General features: G+C 41.0%; 1 protein-coding gene and 1 long non-coding RNA gene across 10 annotated transcripts in view; both read left to right on the top strand.

The window, feature by feature from the left end:
* bcas3 (BCAS3 microtubule associated cell migration factor) overlaps positions 1-22,866 on the top strand; it is a 367,208-nt gene that overhangs the window by 101,552 nt on the left and 242,790 nt on the right. For all 9 annotated transcript variants that reach the window (XR_014868693.1, XR_014868695.1, XR_014868694.1 and 6 more), the window contains 4 exons: positions 8,479-8,603; positions 8,710-8,875; positions 8,957-9,054; positions 17,926-18,026. Coding sequence is in view for 6 of the 9 variants with exons in the window: in XM_085130745.1 (XP_084986871.1) it covers positions 8,479-8,603; positions 8,710-8,875; positions 8,957-9,054; positions 17,926-18,026 (490 nt within the window). In the remaining 3 variants the exon portion in view is untranslated. The remainder of the gene's footprint in view (positions 1-8,478; positions 8,604-8,709; positions 8,876-8,956; positions 9,055-17,925; positions 18,027-22,866) is intronic.
* LOC146504606 (uncharacterized) lies at positions 18,035-22,627 on the top strand. Its single transcript, XR_014868706.1, has 2 exons — positions 18,035-18,782; positions 18,874-22,627. It is a non-coding gene; the product is annotated as an uncharacterized LOC146504606 (long non-coding RNA).

Raw genomic sequence — 22,866 nt, 5'->3', positions numbered from 1 at the left:
ACATTTTTAAACCTAGTTTTTTTGTTTCCAGTGTATTTTAGCACATCTCACAACTTTACTTTTACTGTTGCAGCCACAGTAGGCCGCCTTTTGACTCCACACGAAATAAAAGCAGCCACACAGCCGAACACAGTGGAGCAGTTAGCAGCGAAAGTGCTACATTTTTGGGGGGTCGATGGTCAGATTTGATGATTTTGTTTCTCGGCAGCTGAAAATGAATTTTAAAACATTCCATGTCCTCTTTTGTTGTTAGCCAACTGTTAGCTAAAGTAACAGATTTAGTGACTCTGGAGTAATTCTGGTTTAAACAATGGAACATAAGCTCAACAACATTACTTTTACTGAGTACTTATGCTCATTCAATTCATTATTAAGTTACCTGCTAATCTTAGAGAAGCTAGCTTATTTCATACCGTTAAACTGTCCACCACCTTTCTCTTTTTTTCTTGTGATTTGAATAAGTCTGGTTCTGTGGTCATTCATGGATGTTTTCAGAAAAATAGCCACCCCAAGCCAAGTTTTGGAGACACCATTTAAAATGGGACGACAGCTTACTTCACCAAAGATGGAAACATGCAAAGCCTCTTAGATTGTGAGAAGAATTTCTAAGATAGATGTGACATACAGATCTAATAACATTAAATACTGCGCATCCCTTGACCTTGAAATCACCGGTTATGTTGCGACTAAAAATGCTGTAGGTAAGACAGATGAATCCATCACTAGTGAGTTATTGGGGCAAATAATTTGATTTTTCATTTGATTTTCAGGTTAAGATTCAGGAAATGTTTAACTGTCACTCCTGAATTTTGAGTTCAATTTTAGCACTAAAATGCACAAAGCATCCTCCGATTCAAAGATTTTTGTCATGCAGGGGGATGTAGCCCAGTCTCTTGTCAGCGCTCTCTCATGAAATCAGATGCTTACAAGCTTTTAAAAGAAGCCCTTTTATGACAGTCACTTACAGAGAGTTGATTGAGTGGCTCGGTGAAAGGAACTTTTCCTTTCCTGATTCCCAGGTCTCCAGCTCCTCGTGTGAATAGCGTACGGTGCCTTCCTCAAGTGTTGGGTTTCGTCTTTTGTTGTGCGCAGTCACTCATACTTTTTAATTGAAACTTTTTTCCGTCTGTCTTCAGCCACTCGTGCTCAATCTAAGCCCTTAGTGACTTCAGAGCATATACTTTTCAAAGGTATACATCATTAGCATCGGAATCTTGACCCTTGCAATAAATGCCATCTGCTCAATTTTGAGCTAGTTAAACCGACATTGTTGCTCTAATAGCTTCTGCCTTTAGACGTGCGCCATGACAGTCCATTCACTATCGTATCGTATGAAGATATTTTACAAACAGAGCCGTCTTTTCTTTTTGAGCAAATGGTGAACTTGAATGCTCCTTGGATTTCCAATTCATTCTTAAGCTTGCGTCTGTGGCCAGATACATTCGTTTATACCAACGTTATGGCTGTTTAAGAAATGACTAACGTGGCACTACATGAACTTTAAGGTTTAGAAATTGGTAAAAAAGAAACCCTGATTTTTTCCTTGAACATTTGATGCCCACTCTGCTCCGTTCACCGAGTTCCCCGGCGGTTGTCATTAGTGCTGTGTATTCAACAGAGCCTCAAGGCTGCTTCTTTCCGAGGGCTGTTGTAAAATAATAAATGTGACGTTGAAGGATGTACCCTCCACATAACTGCCCTCTCTCCGTCTTTCTTTTCCTTCCTGCTCGGAGTCTTAATACCGCCTCCTTTTCTGATAAGAATGAACCATATGGCCCAGAATCAGTGAAATGACAGCACTGCAGCTCTTTGTCGCCGGATGGCCAGCTCCATCATATTTGTTTACTGCAAAGGTCCTGAAAATAAATGGAAGCTGCTGTGGACTACCCACCCCCCTACCCCCGCAGAGGCGCCTCATGTTAGCGCCGGACATAGTAATGCAAAAGGACTTTGATGGTTGATGTCTCAGATTGAATTATGCCCTTGAGGAAAAGCTATTAGCTCAGTCAAGAGTCCTCATTTGCTAAATTAAAAGTGGAAATGACATGTGAGTAGTCTTTTCAGTGAATTAAAGTCACAAAGAAAATGAATTCCACTCCCCGCTAAAAGGCAAAAGGAAATTTTGCGGAGAGAGAAGAAAAAGAAAAGAGATTTGCCGTTTGTTTAATGACATACATCTTCTCCTGCTCCCAGTTCCCTCTTAGTATATTTATGTTTCATAAGTTATTGATATTGGGTTACGCTTTTTCTAACTCGGTGCCATTTGCTCGCCTGCTTCCTTACCAAAAGTCTGCTCCAGAAATTGGTATCCATATGGGAAGTGGAATTAGGCCCTGGAGCCGTGCCTGGTTGTCACGAGGGCAAAAACCTCAACACTTTTAAGCCACTTCAAGTGAGATGAAGAGGAAAAAGGATGATTTAAAACACAGATGAATAAACTTTAGCGGTCACTGTACCAGAAGAGACGAGAACTGAACTGTGATCTTTGGTCCTGTTGGCAGGCTCTGTGCTAGCTGTGGTCTCTTCAAAGAGGCCTAAACTCGGCTCATCTGCTACGACTGCAACGTCGAGCCGGAGTTTTAACGTGCCATCGACGACTCGCGCGGCGCCCTGCAGATTGGTGTGTGGGGTCGCCACGAGGTCAGTCCTTCAGAAATGGACAGTGTTCTCTACTCGGCAGTGTAAACGTCCTTCTACTTAGTCCTCTTAAAGAAAGTCCATCTGATTATAGTAGTAGAAATAATAGTTTAGAATTTTAAAAGTCAATACGAAGACTATGATGAGTTTAGAACAGGCACCTGTCTGCTCGTGACGAGGATTTGTTTTTCCCGACTTACAGGTTTTTTGCAGTTAAACCCCTTACCAAGGAAGAATTTTTACTTGTGGAAAAATCCTACAAAATTCCCCTTTTCCTGTCCCATGTAACACAAACAAAAACTCCCTTATAGCTGGTTATTCACTCGCTGGACCTGCTTGTTAACAGTTTTACCTTCTGGTTGAACTGACGGTCAAGCAGAGCTGGGAGGAGAAGACGAGGCCCACTTGGAGTTAGCCGAGGCAATATCCTGAGTGTGACTTTATCTACCCCTGCATCTTCCTTTCACAGACCGGGTTTACTGTGGATATTTGGTTATTCAGCCTTCTCCCTTTGACCCAGCGCTTGTAAATACAAGCTACGACACTGTAGAGGCCTTCCTTATGATTACCTTCACCATTTCCTCTTTCCTGATCCCTCTTTCACACAGGGCCGGCCAAACAAAGACATCTACATCTCCCTCGATCCAGGGAATAATTTATGAGGTGCTGACAGGGGGGAGGCAAGAGAAAGAGAGTTTCACCAGCAGCAGGTCTTTCAACAGCTAGTACTGTGAAACCCGGTTGAAGTAGTGGACGCACCGTCTAGTACTGAAAGCGTTATTGTGGTGAACTGTCTTCACTGCATTGCTTTGTTTTTCATTAAGTTTTTGTGGTATTAGGCAAGTTTGAAACAAGAGGAGGGATTTGGTCAGTGATAGAGTTACATGTTACATATGTACACACAGGACGTGAGGGGCAAATTCCCACTGGATCCTCCATGTGTTGCGTGATACATTCTTTGTAAGCTGTTGGTAACGCTACACTTGTTTAAGTCTTTCTGACATACATGAGGTTAGGGATGCAACGATACCAATTTTTTCAAACCGATACGATACCGATACTTGGATCTCAGTACTTGCCGATACAGAGTACAAAAAACGATACTTCTACCACACACACACACAAATACAATTAATTGGAAGACAGGTTTTATTATATTCCCTGCCGATAAAAAATAAAATCTTAATAAAAATGACCACAAAAAAATTTCAAGTGAAAAATAAGCACTTCTGTTAAATTATTGCAGAGTCTCCACATTGTAATTTTACAAAATATCACTGAACTATTGGCACTGTCTCGAGCTTTCGGAATAATAAATAAACACTTCTGTTTGGAATAAAATAAATACAAATTAGGTTTGCGAATAAAATAAACTTTTAAATTATTGCAGAGTGTCCATATTGTAAACAAACAAACAAAATAATTATTATTAAATAAATAATAAAATATAAAAAATTATAAAATAAATAATAAATAAAATAATAATTGGCCCCCTAGTGGCCAATCTAAAAAACCACAACAGAAATGACAAGCCACCCTCTGATTAATGAAATAAGTTGGTATCGGTTAACTTTTACGAGTATGAGTACACACACATTTTACAGTATCGGCCCCGATACCCGATACCAGTATCGGTATCGGTGCAGCCCTACCAAGGTTATTATCGTTAACGAAAACTAACGAAATAACGAAAACTAGAAGTGAAAAAACATTTTCGTTAACGGAAATAAAAATAAAAACAAAAAAAAAGGAAAACTAACTAAAACTATAATGAGTGTTCACAAAACTAACTAAAATTAACTGAATTTATAGCAAAAATGTGTTTAGTTTTCATTGATGTGTGCGTGTCATACAACAGTCAAGGGTGAAAATGAAGTTTAGTTTCCAGATTTTTTTCTTGCTGTGTCTCATTATGCCAGCAGGTGGCAGCACGTTAGTCGAGTCGTCAGTGTTGCTGCTCCATCCACGCGCAGAATCATGTCAGGAAAAGTCGGGAGAAAGCGCCAGAGTCCAATTTGGGATTACTTTGAATATGACTGTGTTTTGGATAAAGCAAGTATCTTGTAGTGGAAACAGACAAATTATGAGGGACATTTCTAAAGGGAAAAAAATCCCACAAACCTTAAAGTGCGCTTGAAAAGCTCACACAACAAGGCTAACCTAGCTTACCTAAAACAGAAGCTAACCCCAGGCAAGGCAGCGTGATGCATCCCGAGACAACAGGACTGGGATATCTACACAACTGTGTGAGTCTAGCAAACAATTGGTAAAAACTAATTAAAACTGATATAAAATTGAAAATCTGAAGTCAAAACTAAATAAAAATAAAAACTAATGAAAATTGCAAAACTATTAAAACCCTGATCCCTACATGAGGTCTTACAGTGTGTGGTTGGGCGTCCATATTCAGGGAAACTCTTAAACCTGCAGTATTTATTTTCTTGTGTTTGGAATTTTGAGTTTTCATTGAACGATTTAAAAGTGCAAAATTAAGACATTATTTGGTATCGTTATATCCCCTGTTGCCTTTTGTTCTATTCTTTAATAAATATGTATTAATCTTTTAAAACTATTATGTAGACATTAGGTTGAGGTTAGTTTCTTTAAATGAGTGTAACGTTTGACCCGTTATGCACACGCTGGACACGAGTGTGATGACAGCACAACTTTTATTTATAACTGTGGTTTTCGTTTTGCACTGGGACACAGACACTCCCGCTCTCTGCTGTCACGTCCGCTCTCCTTCCCCTCCGACTGTCACTGTCAACATATAAAGAGTCACAATCACCTTCAGATCCCAGCACACCTGTTCACCCCGCCCCTGCGCCGCCCCGGGAGCTCGCTGCGTCACCCCTTCCTCTGCAGCTGGCCAGAGACCACACCCACGCCACAATGAGTCAGAAATGAGCTTATTAACAAAAATCAATATTGAGATGGCAAAGATTGTGTGCAAAAGCGTACGAACATTCAGCATTAGAGATGGAACCTAGCCAGTTTGCTTTTTGCCCTTACCTCACACATTTGAGTTGTTAAAAGCTAATGGCGACTCGAACCTAGCAAGCATGCTACACAATCATGCAATTTTAAAAACAAAAGTGGATTTTAAATACTCATTACCTGCAGGGGGCGCTGTTGTCAGCCTTGCAGAGACTCCTGCTTGCTCTTAGATGTCACACATCTTGAAAGGCCTGGTCTCAATCAGGTGCTTTGCATCAGTGGCATTAGGTTTCCCTGTTGTTAATCAAATTCTGCACTTGGAAATGTCTATCTTTTTTTACATCATCCATAAGGTCTGTTTTTGCTTATGCTAACGATCCATTCCTTTTTATATTTGTTCCACATAAAGCAAAAAAATAAAAAGCACCTGCACAAAAATGCTTTCACGAGTTGAATGTAAGTTGAATCAAACTGGCCAAATCCATTTTAAAAGTCATGACCATTCTGCGCCCACATATTTGCATCTTTTCTCCAAAATTGAGAGTAGATAGAAGTAAGAGTGTCACTTTCATACCAGTGTGGTTTCCAAAGGTCAAGGTTAAGCACTCGTCTGGGAGCGCGTGACACCGCTGGAGGTTTTCAAGCGCACCTCACGTCTGATCCGCTGTGACCACATTTTACTGTCCAGGTTGCTTATAAGGCTGGACAATAATACCAGATCTTGCTACTGTTCTCTGATTGTTGCCATATGGGGAGTCCAATTGCGGCTGAAAACCCTTTCTGTGTCCGCTTCTTCTCAAACACTCTTGACATGCTGAATAATCCAATAACTCCCAATATATTCTCTTCTGTAGCCGACACAAAGTAAGAGAGCCAGGGATGGCAACGTGGACACTGCTGTTAGGCAAGGCAAGTTTATTTGTATAGCACAATTCAACAGCAAGGTGATTCAAAGTGCTTTACAGAGACATTAGAAACAAAATCAAATAAAAAGCACGATTTAAAATTGATTAAAACAAACAAACAAACAAAACAGTATATAAAATCAAAACAGATAAAATCAGAACAGTAGATAAAATCAGTTGTTAAAATGTAAGTTTTGAAATTTAAGCTTAAAAGTGTGGATTTGGTGCTTTATTTAAATGCAGCTGAGAACAGGTGAGTCTTCAACCTGGATTTAAATAAACTGAGTGTTTCAGCTGATCTGAGGCTTTCTGGGAGTTTGTTCCAGATATAAGGAGCATAAAAGCTGAATGCAGCTTCTCCGTGTCTGGTTCTGACTCTGGGAACTGATAAAAGACCGGATCCAGATGACCTGAGGGATCTGGAAGGTTCATACTGGGTCAGGAGGTCACTGATGTATTTTGGTCCTAAACCATTCAGAGCTTTATAGACCAGCATCAGAACTTTAAAGTCTATCCTTGTTAGGTTCAAATTCCATTCAGTGATAGCAGTTGTATATATTAATTTAAATATTTTTAAAATGTGGTATATTAATGGGACTATTGGAACCAACCAGATGGAAGAGCCGGCTAGTCACCGAAGAAGGGTAGAAGTTGTCTTTGTAAGTATACTAGAAGTATTTTTGATTCTTACCAAACTTAAACAAAGTAAAATTGGTGACTGAAAAAAGTTTTTGCTGGGATCTGTATTGTCCTGTAAAAGAATAACTAGAGTCCACGAACCCCCTTTAGCAACATTACCTTGGAGCACTTGTTTTCTCCATGACTCTACCAGTTTCTCACATCGTAGCTGAGGTATTTCGGCCCATCCTTTCCAATGTTGTTTCAGTTCATTGAGGTTTGCAGGTATTTGTTTATGCATAGCTCTCTTAAGGTCCCACCACAGCATTTCGGTTGGGTTGAGGTTTGGACTTTGCATTTTAGCATCCTTGATTCTTCTCTTTTTCAGCCATCCTGTTGTAGACTAGACGGTGTGCTCGGATCACTGTGTTTGACTCGATTTAGGCCGAGCTTTAGATATCGGACAGATGGCCTTACGTTTTTTCTCAAGAGTACTCGATATATGCTGATACATGCACGCTTGGTATACAAATGAGTTTGTGGTCGAATGAATGAGTACAAATTGCCCAGGTCCTGTGGTTGTTTAAAGAGAAAAAAGAGGTGGTTTTGTATTAAGATAAGGCAAGTGTACAGGCAGTATACCAATCATGTCAATGTTGTGAATGGAGAAGATTGCATTTAGCCATATAAGGTCTAAATGTATCCTAAGAATAACGTCTAGTATTACTATTAGTACTTTGTAGTACTGCTACTTACCGTCCTTCTCAGACAAGAAGATTATCTTTGATGGTGGCTCAGTTTTCTATCACATTACATCAATGTTTATGTCTAGCTTAATTTTCCCATTTTCTGCTGCAACAGTGGATGTTTTTATTTGCAGGCGTTTCAGTTTCCCCTTGCTTAGTTCCTTGCATGCAAAGCTCTTTACAATATTGTGTTAATTGTTTACAGATGTGCAATCCATGTCGAATGTAAAATGCTGACATTTGAATTTGATTGTTCTGCTTTATGGAAAAATAATTGATTGAAAGATTGGTCTTAAAGGTGATACATAGCTTCAATAAGCACCACACCGAGACACGTTATTGTACTGTTGACCTTATTGCAGCGCAAGACAAAAGGTGTGCTACTCCTCCACACAGCGACATTTCTAGCAATGGAAAGTGATGTGTAGTTGATGTATTTACTAAAGAGGATTTATTGGAATTCACAAATTAATAACTGACAAATTAGAGTAAGCAGTTGTCTCGTTGTGCCAATACCAGCCAGTCAAAAGGACTTGACATGTTAAACTATAGAAGCACTACCGGGTTCACTTTTTGGACCCCTGCATTGTAGTATATTATTTACTTTGTCTCCATTTCTTTTCCGTCTCCTGAAGCAAATCTAAGCCACCCTCCCAGATCTCACCGAGCAAGTCCAGCGGAGGAGAGTTCTGCGTGGCGGCCATCTTCGCGTCACCTCGCTCCTGGTTCATCACTAATCCCAACATAAAAAGAGAGAAAGGTAGACTGTGGTGACAGGTCGTCTTTGCATTCTTCTGCAGTTGATAGCTATTATTGCATTTATTGCAAATAATTTTTCCTCGCCTTGTTGCTCATCCTCCTCGCAGATCAGTCCAGGCAGTCGGTTGTGGACTCGCTGTACGTAGTCAGTTGCTATGGTAACTTGGTGGAGCACGTCTTGGAACCTCGGCCATTAAGCACGTCACAAAAGATAAGCGACGATACACCGTTAGAACTCAACACCTGTCCAAGGGCCTGCTGGATTCTAGCCAGGTAAAGCTGTGATGAAGACTCGATGCAGGACACGGCTTCTGTGTCTCCAAGTCTTATGGATGATTTGTCCTTTTTGAGCAGGACTCCACAGTGGAATGAGCTGCAGCCACCTTTCAACTCCAACCATCCTTTGGTGTTGGCCTCAGATCTAGTGCAGTACTATCAATATCTCCTGGCTGGTAAGTGTTAAACAAGTAGTTTTCCTTGAGTTTACACACTGTTGTGTATTTACAGTATAAAGTTGTGTTCAAATTGAATGGAAGTCTGCATTTTCAGGAAGTACAAAAGGTCAAGGTGTTGTACCAACACATGCTCTGAATGTAAGGTTAGCATGGTACCGATAAACAAGAGAATGGTATCACAGGGTAAAACGATCAACTAAATGTGCTTCTACATTTCCTTGTGGCCCTTTCAGAATAAAGGTATAGTTGAATTGTTGGGGATACCACAAAGAGAGTGCAACAGAAAGTAGCATACATTGGTACACAAATATCACATGCAGTCACTGAAAATGCAGAAGTTTTCATCAGTGTTGTACTGCTCGCACTTATGTTGATTTCTGATATATTTTTCTAAGTCTGATCTGCCAACATTACAAGCAAAACCCCACTTTTCTTTAGTGAAAAATGTTCTTTTCATAATAAAATAATTTTTAAAACTCCTTGAAAGAGTCACTAATAAATACTAGAGGTGGGAATCACCATACATCCCACGATACGATATTATTGCAATTTTTTAAAATATTTTGCGATATTCAGATTCTGTACATAAAGGTAAACTTTATCAATATTCATTTTATCTAATATCAAAGTCTCACACTCAGTCTTTCTCTCATTTCAGTTTTATTGTTGACAAACTGAACGGTTTGTATTACAGTCTAGTCCAACTTAACTGAACCAACCATCTGGTACAATTATAGCTATTCTGAACTATGCAGTTTATGAAAACTATGCAGCCCCTTCAGCAACTGAAGAATTTGAAAGTAAATTAAAACAAAATATAATTTTACATTAAATAAAAAAGTTTTAAACTTAATTAAAATAAAACATGTCTTAAATTAAAATAAGTAAACTGTCATGTTTATTGCTGCCATAAAAAAGTTAAACACATTTGGACAGTGAAGGAATGTCAGGATTCTTGCTCAGAAAAAGGATCAACATGCTCTGAAGTCAGAGCACAAAAACCTTTTTTGTAACAAAATATCAATTTCTGCTGTCCCTGTATCCATACATTATTAGCAAACAAAATATCACCATGCTACACAGTATCCATTTTTTCCCCCACCCCTAACAAATACCTAAAAATGAGTTGCTGTACGCTCACCTTTATCATATTGTACCTTACCAAACAAAGTAACAGATTTATATAAATGACAAAAATCAGGCAGTAAAATAATTTTCCAGTATAGTTATACCGTCGTGAGATATCAGGACATTGAGCCTTAGATCCTTCATGTTGGCCCCAAGTCCTGGATAACTGCAGCTTTAGTCACTTTTAGCTTCTTTAAAATGTCAGTGTTCACCCGGGTGAAGCGTCTCATCAGGTTTGTTGTTATGCACATGTTTCGTGGTGCTTCCCCAACACTTCACTTTGATGAACGTTGTTTGAAGAGCTCATAATCTGACACACGTCACTGGTAAGGACCAAGAATGCCTGATAGTAGCTGATTACTCCCTGACTATCAGCACGTCTCTAGTTTTTATTATTATTCAAATTAAGCAGTCAAAATGATTTGAGAGATCCTAACCCTCAGCCTTAACCCTAACTGTCAGACAGTTTTTTGCAAATATGAATCCACATACACATGCGCACACATATCGTGTACACACATATATAAATATGAAGAAACGAACAGTTCCCCGGTGGTTTTTCATGTTGACTATGTTGAAAGCAGACCATCAGCCCCTTATTGGAACCACATGCTGAGAAAGGATCTTTCTGGTCATCACCCATAATATTTTATTATTCAGATACCGGAGGGAAAGAGCTCTCTACCATTTCCACCATTTCATGTCCTCTGAGCACTGTCGTAAATCCTTGTAGTTTTTCTCCTCTGTGAGGAACCTTGAATTCGTCCTTAGGCAACCACACTACAGTGCGCTCGAGGACATGCCAACACAATGCTATAAGATGCCGCGCGCAGACCAATTAGCTGACACCCTAAACTCCCTCTAATTCAATAACAAGTACAGAGCGGCGAGCACTTTAGGGTGCCATCTGAAAGGCCATTTTGCAAAAGCGCAGAGTGCACATGGATGGCCACACACGGAATCAATCCACCCCCGTGGAACAGGCTGGCGTTTTGAGCTCACTCCATAATTATAAACATACAAAATCTATGATTAGCTCTTGCGGGTGCTCGGGGGCAAGTGGTAGCTATGTTTACCCTAATCTCTCTGCTCGTCTCTGTGGCTTCTGCAGTGCTTCAGGTCTAACTGGTAGGATATTTTCTCAAATTAGTGCTAATGGTCTCTCCTAGTGTCAGAGCAATGAGAGCGCGTCGGAGTGATGGGCTCGGGCGTCAGTTTATTCCACCACTCTCTGCCAGCATGGGCAGTGGAACTGGCTGCATAATGAGAGAGATTCATTGCATTAACATTTACATCCAATTAACAATAGCCAGATAACACGGTCGTGGCTCTTTATTCCTATAACCAACCAAGTGTGAAGTCATGCGAGGTCAAGACACTATAAACATAATTGTTCAGCACTCTGCCCACTTCTTGTGCTCTTGCCATGTTCCCTCTGGTTAGCGTCGTATGCACCGCCGCCACCGACTGAGCTGCTCCCGGAGTGCCATCTTCCATTTCTGCGCTTTGCACCCGGGCAGCGGCTCTCAACGTCCTATTTCTCAGCATGCGCTCCTTTTGCCAGCCCGTCTCCTTTGCCGTTTCCTCCAGGGCTTGGCAGCACGGCGAAGAAGCGATCCAGGAGAAGGGCTCGATTTGACCTCGGGATGAATTGCAGCACGGCCGTAAGCTGCCGGTGCAGCCTCTTGCTGAGCGTAAATATCGAGACATAGGAAACTGAAAACGCACATGGCTCTTGTGTTATATAGGTGTACTTTACATTGCTGATAACACGCATCACGAGGGAGAAAATAGCTGACTGGATATTAAGAAACAGGGGCAGTAAAAGATCTAAAGAAAGGGAGGGCGAGACGTCTCCGTAAATGTCCCTTTTAGCTAATTGTCCTACAGACAGACCATGTTTCTAGAAAGGTGGTGCAAGGAAAAAAGGTGGCAGCACTTGACTGACAGGCCATGGTCTCCAGTCTCGTGGCTCTGTATTGGATGACCCAGCCTGATTAAAAATGCAATATACAGGGAAAGGAATAGAAAGGGGAGAGGAAGGGCCAGGGTCAGGCCAGACCGGAGCCTCCAGGACGGGATGATAAAAGGCAGCGGTGGCGCCACTTCATGGTCACTATCTCTACCTGTCCATCTATAGCAGCTACTGGCAGCACTCAGCCAAGTAGAAGATATAACAACGCACAGCGCTGCTTACAGAGATAAGGCAGAGAGAGAGGCACAGTATACTCACAACAGATGAGATTGTGTAGCACGATCTGGCTTAATAAAAGCAGACTTGTTGTTGGTGTTTGGGGAATCCTCTCGCAGCGAAGTGGAAACATAGAATCTCTGTTTCCCAAAAAGTGCTCATTTGAGTGAGTGTGTGAATGGGCCCTTTTTCCTTTTGGTCTAAGGTGTCGGAGAGGGGTAACAGAATAACCGAACCAATGAATGCGAAGTGTTCGCAGCCTCATTAACTACATCCAGTTCTTCCCATTTTTTGTATTTTTTTGTGGCGTTAGCGGGAGGCTGATATTTATCTAGCTGTGCACAAAATGTTTTCCAACACCTTCCTCCCTCACCGCAAAGCTGCTCTGGTGCAAACAAACCGGTGAATAATTTACCATCTAGATTTCTGGCTGGCTCCTTTGAGCCTGGCGACAGAAATTGAGGCTATGCTTTTTGGCCACGCCCTCCCCTCCCTACCTGTCATATAATGTGCTAATTGTGGAGACTGACTGACTGGCTGGTTTGGCAGTTCTCTCGGGACTTTGAGGCCCATGACAGGCCAGCCACAGTTGCCTCGTCAATAGATCTAATTGCTTCGAGAGAGGGGCCAGAGTGAAGGCTCTGGAGCATCAGGCATTTGGTAAAGAGAAACCGTGGCGCCATGACTGGGTCAGTAATCAAAGGGAGGCAGAGAAAGGATGCAGTAAGTGTAGCGCTGGATGAATGAAGGAACTGTCAGTCAATTGCGCACTGAATGATACATAATGACTAAGCTATCCCACTCTGTCAGTGTGCCAGCACCTATCTGCCAGGGCAGTACTCAGAAGAGGAAAGCGAGAAGAGAGGAAAGTGAGAAGAAAGACAGGTGGAGAAGTTAGAAGAAGAAGCATAGTGAGTGAAGTGTCTGGCTACAAAAAAATTCAGGGTGGACTACAAAGGCGGGAGAAAAAAATCTAAAAAGACAAAAAATCATCCACAAAAATTAGAACGGAGTAAGCGTTCGAGACGAGGCGGCTATCCTGTGTCCACCGTGCGGCCAGCTTTCCAGATCTATCAGATTGTTAGCCCCTTATCTTTCCCTGGAGATCAGCCTGTCTGGCCCCTGGCCCCTAGTCCCCAGGAGGTCAGGCTACATCAATACCTAGGCAGCCTTTGTTCTTGTGCTGACTCTCTGCTTCACTGCTCTGACTAACAGGCCATTGGCTACCGGCCTTCAGCACAGCAAAGCGCCTCTCTCTTCGCAGTCAATAAAGACGGTGACACAGACGACTCTGTTCCTTGTTGGTGGTTGTGTGGTAGATGATTACGGGTGGAGTGGGAGTCCCTTTATTTGTGTATATATTTGCAAAAGCACCAAAGTAAATAAAAGAGCCGTAATTATAAATTGCATGTGACAGTTCACCTGACTGACTCAGTCTGCTGATTAATGATCGAGGTGCTTCCTTTGGTTAACAAATATCGATGCTTCATACACTATAGTACAATTTTAAATATGTATCAGTCTCCTTGGTACACCCAAAGTTTTCTCAATCATGTGTCAGCAACTTAATTTTAATATCATACACTTTTACAAGAAATATTAATTTTGTTTTTTAATATTTCACAAAGAATTAGTAGTTATAGGTTTGTTTTCTCTCAGCTCTTCATCCATAAAGCAGACCATTAGCATAGCTAGCAGTTTGCTGTTTGTTGGGTCTAATGTATACTTATGTAGTTGGTACTTTCTTTTTTGTCCATCACATACAGATAAGATTATTGCATTTTTGTAACAGGGAAGGGTTTTACAGACTTGACTTTAAAGATTGTATGGCAAGGAAAGGTTTGCTTAATGAAGGCTCAACTCTTTCTCAGGGCTCGCAAAATCGCCGTGAAAACCCGTGACTTCAGTGGAAATTTCAAATTCAGGATCTGACACAGACTGATTCATGTCCTACACAGTTCTTACAAGTTCATAGAAATTTCTGTTCAATTAGAACCAAGTATTTGAGTTGATGATTGTAATTTTTATACAATGTTGTCATTTGTTTTTCAACTATTTTTTGATTAATGTTTTGTTTCCGTTACAATATTATACTTTAATGTATAATATTGTAGCGGAAACAAAACAGGAAACAAAACATCAATCAAAAAATTGCTCTCTTTTTTATTCGGGCTACTTAAATTTATTTTGGGCTACCAAAAACTGAAGAGTCCCTGCCCGAAGGGCTACCAGGGAGTTTGAAATTTTGCGAGCCCTGTTTCTGAAGTAGCCAATAAATTAAAAAAGAAAGAAGTCAAAGAATCCATACTGGGAGTCAGAGAACTTATAGTACATTTTCCTAAATTTCCCACTGACCCGTCCTTTTCCATTCCTCTGATGGTCGTGGGGTGATGGCGCCGTGCCACTTGCTCATTTGCTGATGTGTCTTTAAATCCATCAACAACACAACATATTCACTGTGGATCTAACTATACAATGAGACTCCTTTCTTGAGTGCAATGTGATACGTTTGCACTTAAAAAATTTGCTCTCTGTGAAATTGCATTGACATTCTGTCTCTTAAAAGCCACTAATGACCACTATAGAAGCAGCAGAAGGCCGAGTGGTTGGCTAGCTGGATGCTATGATGAGTAGATACTACAGTAACTGCTAGTGTCAGTCTGCCTCCTGACATACACACTAACAAACACGTGCAAAAGGGTTGTGTCTTTGCCTGACCCATGGGGATGACCACTAGCTCTCCATAATGGAGCCTGGCTGCGACACTGACCATTGAAAACCCCCGCACCCACCCACTGGAAACCCGATCCAGCCAGTCCAACAACTGCTTTAGAACATCAATAATTAATTAGGGAACAGCTATTGGCCCCAAGGGTCAGAGAGCAGGGAGAGAGAGAGTGAAGGAGAACAAGAGAGTGAGGGACAGCCAAGTAGGAGAGTGAATGCACCGGGAGGAAATAGGGGAGTTGTGATTTTGTTTAATAAGTAACACAACGCAGGCTTTGTTCAGCTCTCCTCCATTAAAAGGACACGAGAAACCTTCTCTCCCTGTTTCTCCCTCTTACTGTAAGCCTTACACACTTTTCCTCTCCAGGACATCTGTAGGTCACGAAAGGGTCGCTTCTCCCAAATAAGAAGCAAAGCAACAAAAACATATTTGATGTATTCACAAGTACTCAACATGCAGGTGTTTTTTGCTTTTATTGGCTTTGCAGGCCGTCGTTTTACATGTTGTAGTCATTTACAATCACCAGAGGGTAGAGTGAAAAGTATGTGCAGCAGCCTGTCTGGGCTGCTCTTGTTTGGGCCTTTTTGGGTCCTTCAATGGCAGAAGACTAAAGTTATAACATACAAAGAAGTGAAATCAACTATTAAAAACAATAAAAAGTGTCATCACTGCCAAGCTATGTGTTGTTGTTTTTTGAGTATGCATGCTGAGGTTGCATACCTCACACTGTTTAGTACATATGCACATACGCCAGGCCACTGTGATGCTATTAATCGTGTTTTATAAATACGAAGAAATGGTTATATTGGGGTTTTTTTTGTTTTGTTTTGTTTTGTTTTGTTTTGTTTTGTTTTGTTTTGTTTTGTTTTTTGTTTTGTTTTTGTTTTTGTTTTGTTTTTGTTTTGTTTTGTTTTTCTGCCTGTCCCATTTGGTTCTTTAGCCGTCAGAATTGTTGTCTGAAGACCAACAAGGATACCCAATGGATTTATTTTGCCAAATGGATCATCATGGCATTGCCGTATTGGTCCATTTGATCGACCTTTGTTGTTATTATTTATTTTATTTTATTTTCAGTTGTTACAGACGGGACAGACATGAGTGAGGGATAGGAAAGGGAGAAAGAAAGAGGAAGGAAAAGAAAAACAGAAGGGGAGAGGGACAGTGAGACAGGGAAAAAAAATCTCCTGGATCACCTGTTGAGAGAGAAAGAATAGAAAACAAGCAAAAAAAAGAAAAGAAATGGTTATATTGTTAAAAAATGTCTATATTTTTGTGGGTAACACGCAGGCGTGCATGATCACACTTTCTTCCCCTGTAAGGACCTTTAGCACATTTCAGCTCATCTCTGTTGCTTTTTATTGACTAGACACAAAACTGAGATCTGAAATCTCCTGCTACAAACACCAGCCTGAGCTTGTCTGAGCTACAGCGGGGAGGAGAAAATAGACACTGTATCCATGACGTGCAATAGTGACCTACGGCAGTTGCTTGGAGAGATGTTTTGTATTTAATAAAAATTGAGTCAAAGCTTTCTTTTAAATCTTTTAAATCACACTGTGCAGTTGCATGGAGTATTTTACTAGCACCACCATAACACAAAGAACCAGTTAATAAAATCACAGTTACATCGTTGCTTTTTTAATTATTATTGTTGATTCACTGTCTAATGATTGTATCCACTTAAGTCAGTTAAATCTAATATGCTTATAGATATAATGACATAATGAGCACCAGAATAGTTCAAGCTGTCCTTGAAGTAGCCTCTTTCTGTCAAACAGGAAATAAGGAAAAGCTTTTGGTATTAAAAAGTCTCATATTTCTGTTTGGCCACTTGTTAAGAGGCAAACACTCTTATTTTTTCAATGTGTTGAATTTGTTATGCCACGCTGTTTTTTACGACTTTCCCACTTTTACTCATTTCTCCTTTTAGTCGTACTGATATGATTTGGATTTGCAGATGACGCTCAGTCATCAGATCAGTTTGGGTTTTTGTTTCAGAACCAAGTTTGAGAAGCGTGTGACGGCACAGTTCTGTGTGAGTATGTTGGGGTGAGGTGTGGGTGAGGGATGATGTGGCATTTGCTAAACAGGCGTCAAAGACCAAACTGCCTCCATCGAGGATGTCCGAACACCTGGAGTGTGTATGGGGATATGGTTAGAAGTGCCTCCTGTGCTCCAGATGTTGACTTGACGAGTGTATTAGCCATGCTTGTGTTAAAGAAACTCCATCCCTGGGGTGGGAGGCGGAGAAAGACTGATTCTGCGCATCGGGGCTCGTTCTCTCCATCCCTGCTTACTCAAGCCTTCTGGAGCGCCATCTGTCCCTGAGTCTCTCTGTAACACACAGACATTCACTGTGCTCTTGCTTTTTTACTAACACTTGCATGCACCAACATACACATGAGAACACGGGGTTGGGATTTTTGATGTCGTCCCAAAACACTAGCTTTCCTCCAGTGAGTCATTAACTGCAAACTTATTGTATCTTAGCTTAAACTAACTTCACTCAGCCCATGTGTTTGCTTTACAATGTATATGCTCATACACAAGGGCTTAAGGCCTAATCACACATTTAGGCTGTAATAACACACTTTGGTGAACCGCTTTTAAGGTCTAATTAGCTTTACATGCTAATTTGTGTAAATTCTAATTAGTAATATGAGATTCATTGCCCTGCTTTGCCTTTCTGATGTCCTTTTCCAATAGCTGTAAATGTATTTAGAGGGATGGAACTTGACTTTTACACTTAACGTGACGGTACGAGGCGTTGGCTATCGTCAGCTTTCAAGTATATCATTCTTATGTATTCTTTTTTTCCCAGCTGTACCCCCAGGAAGCCCCGGCCCAATCACACGTCACGAGTCATCCGACAGTCTGGCATCAGACCACAGTGGGCAGGAGGATGAGGAGTGGCTCTCTCAGGTAAAGCTTCTGTTTGACATGACAGTGAAAATGTTTCATATTTTGATTTTATTTCTTCTAAATTAAAAATACAATGAACAAATACCAACAAATACCAATTCAGAGCGCTGATAAATCAGTTAATGACTCTTCATTGCAAACATCATATTAAAGTTAGACCTGCTCCTGAACTTGATCCTGGATTACAAAAAATAAGTTTGCACCTTTTGGTGTAATCTGTGGGTCAAGTAACTGTGTGTAATTTAAAAGAAGACAGCTCACAGTGGGACTCTATGGCAGCGGTCTCCAACCTTTTTTGCGCCACGGACCGGTTTATGCCCGACAATATTTTCATGGACCGGCCTTTAAGGTGTCGCGGATAAATACAACAAAATAAAACTAGTACCGGTACCAAAAAAAAGAAAATTTATTCATAACACACGTGAAAAGACCCAGGAAAACCGAGTAAACGATCAAAACGACAACAAAATAACGCTGAAAACCAATAAAAACCCTGAAAACTATACATTTCACACCTGAGCCTCAACTCTCGCGGCCCGGTACCAAACGACTCACGGACCGGTACCAGTCCGAGGCCCGGGGGTTGGGGGCCGCTGCTCTATGGCAACCTTGTGCCATAATATGGCATAGGCTTGTTTTTAGCTTAAGCAGGAAAGGTTTTATCTATCCACTGAAGCTCCACCTGATGCTCCAGTGTTTACTCACTGATATCAGCGAGTAAACACTGGAGCATCAGTCAAATCTGAATAGTTAATAGTTAATAAATAAATAGTTAATAGACCGAATTTCCCAGAGGAACCTACCCGAGGGATTAATAAAGTTTTATCTTATCTTATCTTAGTTAGAGAGATTAAAAAAGTTCAAAGGAAGATAATAACTTGACATTCATCAGGTTAATAGAAATTTTGTTGCAAATGCATAAAAAACTAGCAACTCTTTTGCACTGTCTCTTTGCTATAATTATACAGTCGTCTGAAGTTGTCTCCTTTGTTTATTGTTTAAAAAAGGGTTTTTGTTAACATATAGATCATGAAATTATTTCCTGTCCAAACCTACCTGGCCTTGTGTGAAAAAGTAATCCCCTACCCTAATACATTTACTGTGATTAACCACATTTTTTGAAAAAAGCTGAGTTAGATTTCCTGACACACCTAACATAGTGAACCAGGCTAAAAGCTCAGAACAGATAAGAAACTCACTCAAATCTCTTAGTCTAGTAAAGGTTACAAAAACTATTCTAAGACTTTAGAACTACAGTGAACAAGACTGTCAGTCATTTCTCCACAAATTGAGAAAATTGTGACCAGCGTTAACCTTCCCAGGGGTCGCTGATCTCCCCAGCTTACTTGAAGAGATCACAAAATAACCAAAAAAAGCATCTAAAGAACTGCAGGCCTCGCTTTCCTCAGTTAAGGTCAAACTTCATGATTCAGCAGTAAGAAAGGGGCTGTGCAAAAATGACATCCACAGGAGTTCCCATGGAAAACCACTGCTGACCAAAAAAGCCTCCCTCAAGTTTGCCAGAAACATCTTTATGACCCCCAAGACTTTGGGAAATGTTCAATTTTTGCAAGGTTTGAGTCTCGTTACATCTGGCATAAAACTAACACAGCATTTTGGAAAATGAATGAATGTCATACCAACAGTGAAGTATGACGGTGTGACGTTCTGGGACTGCTTTGCTGCTTCGGGACCTGAATGACTCGTCGTAATCGGTGGAATGATAAATTCGTTCTTCAGCTGAAGCTGACGCGAACTTGGGTTATGGAGCAAGGCAATGATCTGAAACACCAGCAAGTCAATTTCAGAATAGACAAAAAATCAAATTAAACCAAATGAAATGCTTTGGAGAGGCCTGTTCAAAGTTTGGACATGAGTCTAATTGAAATTCAATTCAATTTCAATTCAATTTTATTTATTTATATAGCGCCAAATCACAACAAAAGTCGCCTCAAGGCGCTTCATAGATACAGAGAAAAACCCAACAATCATATGACCCCCTATGAACAGCACTTTGGCGACAGTGGGAAGGAAAAACTCCCTTTTAACAGGAAGAAACCTCCAACAGAACCAGGCTCAGGGAGGGGCGGGGCCATCTGCTGTGATTGGTTGGGGTGAGAGAAGGAAGACAGGATAAAAGACATGCTGTGGAAGAGAGACAGAGATTAATAACAGATATGATTCAACACAGAGAGGTCTGTTAACATATAGTGAGTGAGAAAGGTGACTGGAAAGGAAAAACTCAATGCATCATGGGAATCCCCCGGCAGCCTCCATCTATTGCAGCATAACTAAGGGAGGATTCAGGGTCACCTGGTCCAGCCCTAACTATATGCTTTAGCAAAAAGGAAAGTTTTAAGCCTAATCTTAAAAGTAGAGATAGTGTCTGTCTCCCGAATCCAAACTGGAAGCTGGTTCCACAGAAGAGGGGCCTGGAAACTGAAGGCTCTGCCTCCCATTCTACTTTTAAATACTCTAGGAACAACAAGTAGGCCTGCAGAGCGAGAGTGAAGTGCTCTAATAGGGTGATATGGTACTACAAGGTCATTAAGATAAGATGGGGCCTGATTATTTAAGACCTTGTATGTGAGGAGCAGAATTTTGAATTCAATTCTGGATTTAACAGGAAGCCAAAACAGGAGAAATAACTTGGCATGATCAAAATAGGCTGGCCATGCTCAGAAAATCCTCCAAGTTCCTCCACAGTGAAACCCTCATTGCCAGTTACTGCAAATGCTTGATTGCAGTTCTTGCTGCTGCCACCAGTTCACCAGGGCCAGGTAGATTTGGATAGCTTTGTCCCCTTAATGATGGAAAGAAGGTCAATTATAATTTAAAAATGTAAATTAGTTGGAAAATTCTTCCCAACCCGAGTGAAACCCCTACACATAACTGTCCTTATTTTAATATATTTTGACATAACTGTCTGATTGTGTTGTAAAAACAAATTATTTTGTATTTTTACCTGATAAAAACACAATTCAAAACTGTACTGAAATAACCTGGTTGAGTGCGCGAACACGACACACTCACCCAGGTCTTTTCAGCTTGGTTAACACAAGTAGCACTTATCGCTAGTGTCGGCAGGTAGCCCACTACATTTTCATCATCAATAATTCCACTGCATACATAATTGATCGGGTAAAATGTACTTCGCTTAGCTAGCAGAGGCCCTGGTTCAAATCTGCCATGATAGTTTGCCAGGAGCAAAACTATCCCTCGCACTAACCTGTATTTTGGGTGACTTCCTGTCAGAGCAGTGATAAAAATGTATGTGTCAGTGGTTGAAGATTTAACTCTACAGCTCTTCCAGCATTAAAATTAAATGATTTGGACAAAGAATTTGGGATATTATACCATAACTGATATATGGGTATCCTGGTTAGTTGCCTCTGCTTCGGTTTCTCTAGAATATGAAGAAAAGCATAGATACCAAGCATAATAGCTTTGTGGATTGAGAAGAGCTAAATACATATAGGCTATATTGAATTAGAGGCTAACTACTGCCTCGTGGATTTCATTATATCATATCAGTGGCCGTCATTAGATTTTCAGTGGGCATTTTGGCATTAGATTGGGATTTAGGATTGATCGGCCATCCCCTAATGAAATGTGAGGTTTGTGACCCTCCATGTCAGTGCTTCAGCTCACTGCAGTGCTGTGCCATTTGGTGCCTGTCAGTGTCAGTTGGCCTTCAGCTGACTGAGTAGACAACACAAACCTTATATAGTCCACCTCGGTTCATCTCTTAATTGTCTCCTAATACGTAAATGGATTAGAGGACAGTTTATTTGCAAGAGATGTGTTGCCTTTAAGTGTTAGATAACAGGAACATTTAAAAAATGCACAAGCACAGCCCCTTAAATGCTTATGGTAAATACTTCACTAAATGAAAACAATAGAAGCTGCACAAATTAGCTTAGCCAATATTTGTGCAGCTTCTTAACCTCAGACAATCATTTAGAAGATGCCAGGATGTTCGTCTTTTTTTCTTACTTTCTAAAGATAGTACTGATGCTATCAGAGTAAAAATATTCAGCCTATAAAGAAGGAGAAAATGTGAAGGTTTTGCACAGACAGAGGCAGCTAGCTTGATGTCATTTGGTGTCGAGGCTACAGCAGCATGGGCAAATCTGTGGCAACATGTCAACTAGCTCTGTCCAACAAGTCTGCAAGGGGATGTGCGTTTGGGGTTGATACTGGACTGTAACATCTGGACCTACCGTGCCATTGCAAAGAGAGCACGCTGGCAGCTGTCTCGGCTCTGCAGCTGGGCGTGACATTGATGGTGTTAACTGGAAAAGCATACACACATGCAAAGTGACAATCCTCCCTCCTTCTGTGGCCTAATTTGCACAGCTGTGATGAACCTCACATATCTCATGTCTGCGTGCATGTAAACAGACACGGCAAAGTTGAGATTGTTTAAGATGTTAGCACGTGGAAGCCATAGTGGAAGAAAATACTCAGCTGAGCTGAGACACCAAGAGGCGTGCTAATTGCTGCAGGGATTCAAGTAGAGACGGCTTGGGAGAGCAGTGAAAAGCAGGAGTCCGAGGCAGGAGACGGCTGTTCAATAAAGGCAAAGAGGAGATGGAGAATAGACGAGGCAGTAATAGTCTGATGTTTATGAGTGAGCCACTCCATAACCTCCTCCTATCCTACTTTTAGCCAGCATTAGTGCCACTCAGCTCAGGCGCCCATGGACCGCCTGCCACAGCAGTGCCATCTTATTGTCCCTGTAGGCCTCACCTCAGCTTTGCTGCCACGCCGTTGCTAGTGTCACACTTCTATTAACCCTCTGGGAAGGCCTCCCATCAGGCTGCTAGCACTCCCAACA

The sequence above is a fragment of the Neolamprologus multifasciatus genome, chromosome 14 (assembly GCF_963576455.1).
Source record: "Neolamprologus multifasciatus chromosome 14, fNeoMul1.2, whole genome shotgun sequence".
Lineage (NCBI taxonomy): Eukaryota > Metazoa > Chordata > Actinopteri > Cichliformes > Cichlidae > Neolamprologus > Neolamprologus multifasciatus.
This window is presented reverse-complemented; position numbering and strand designations above follow the sequence as displayed.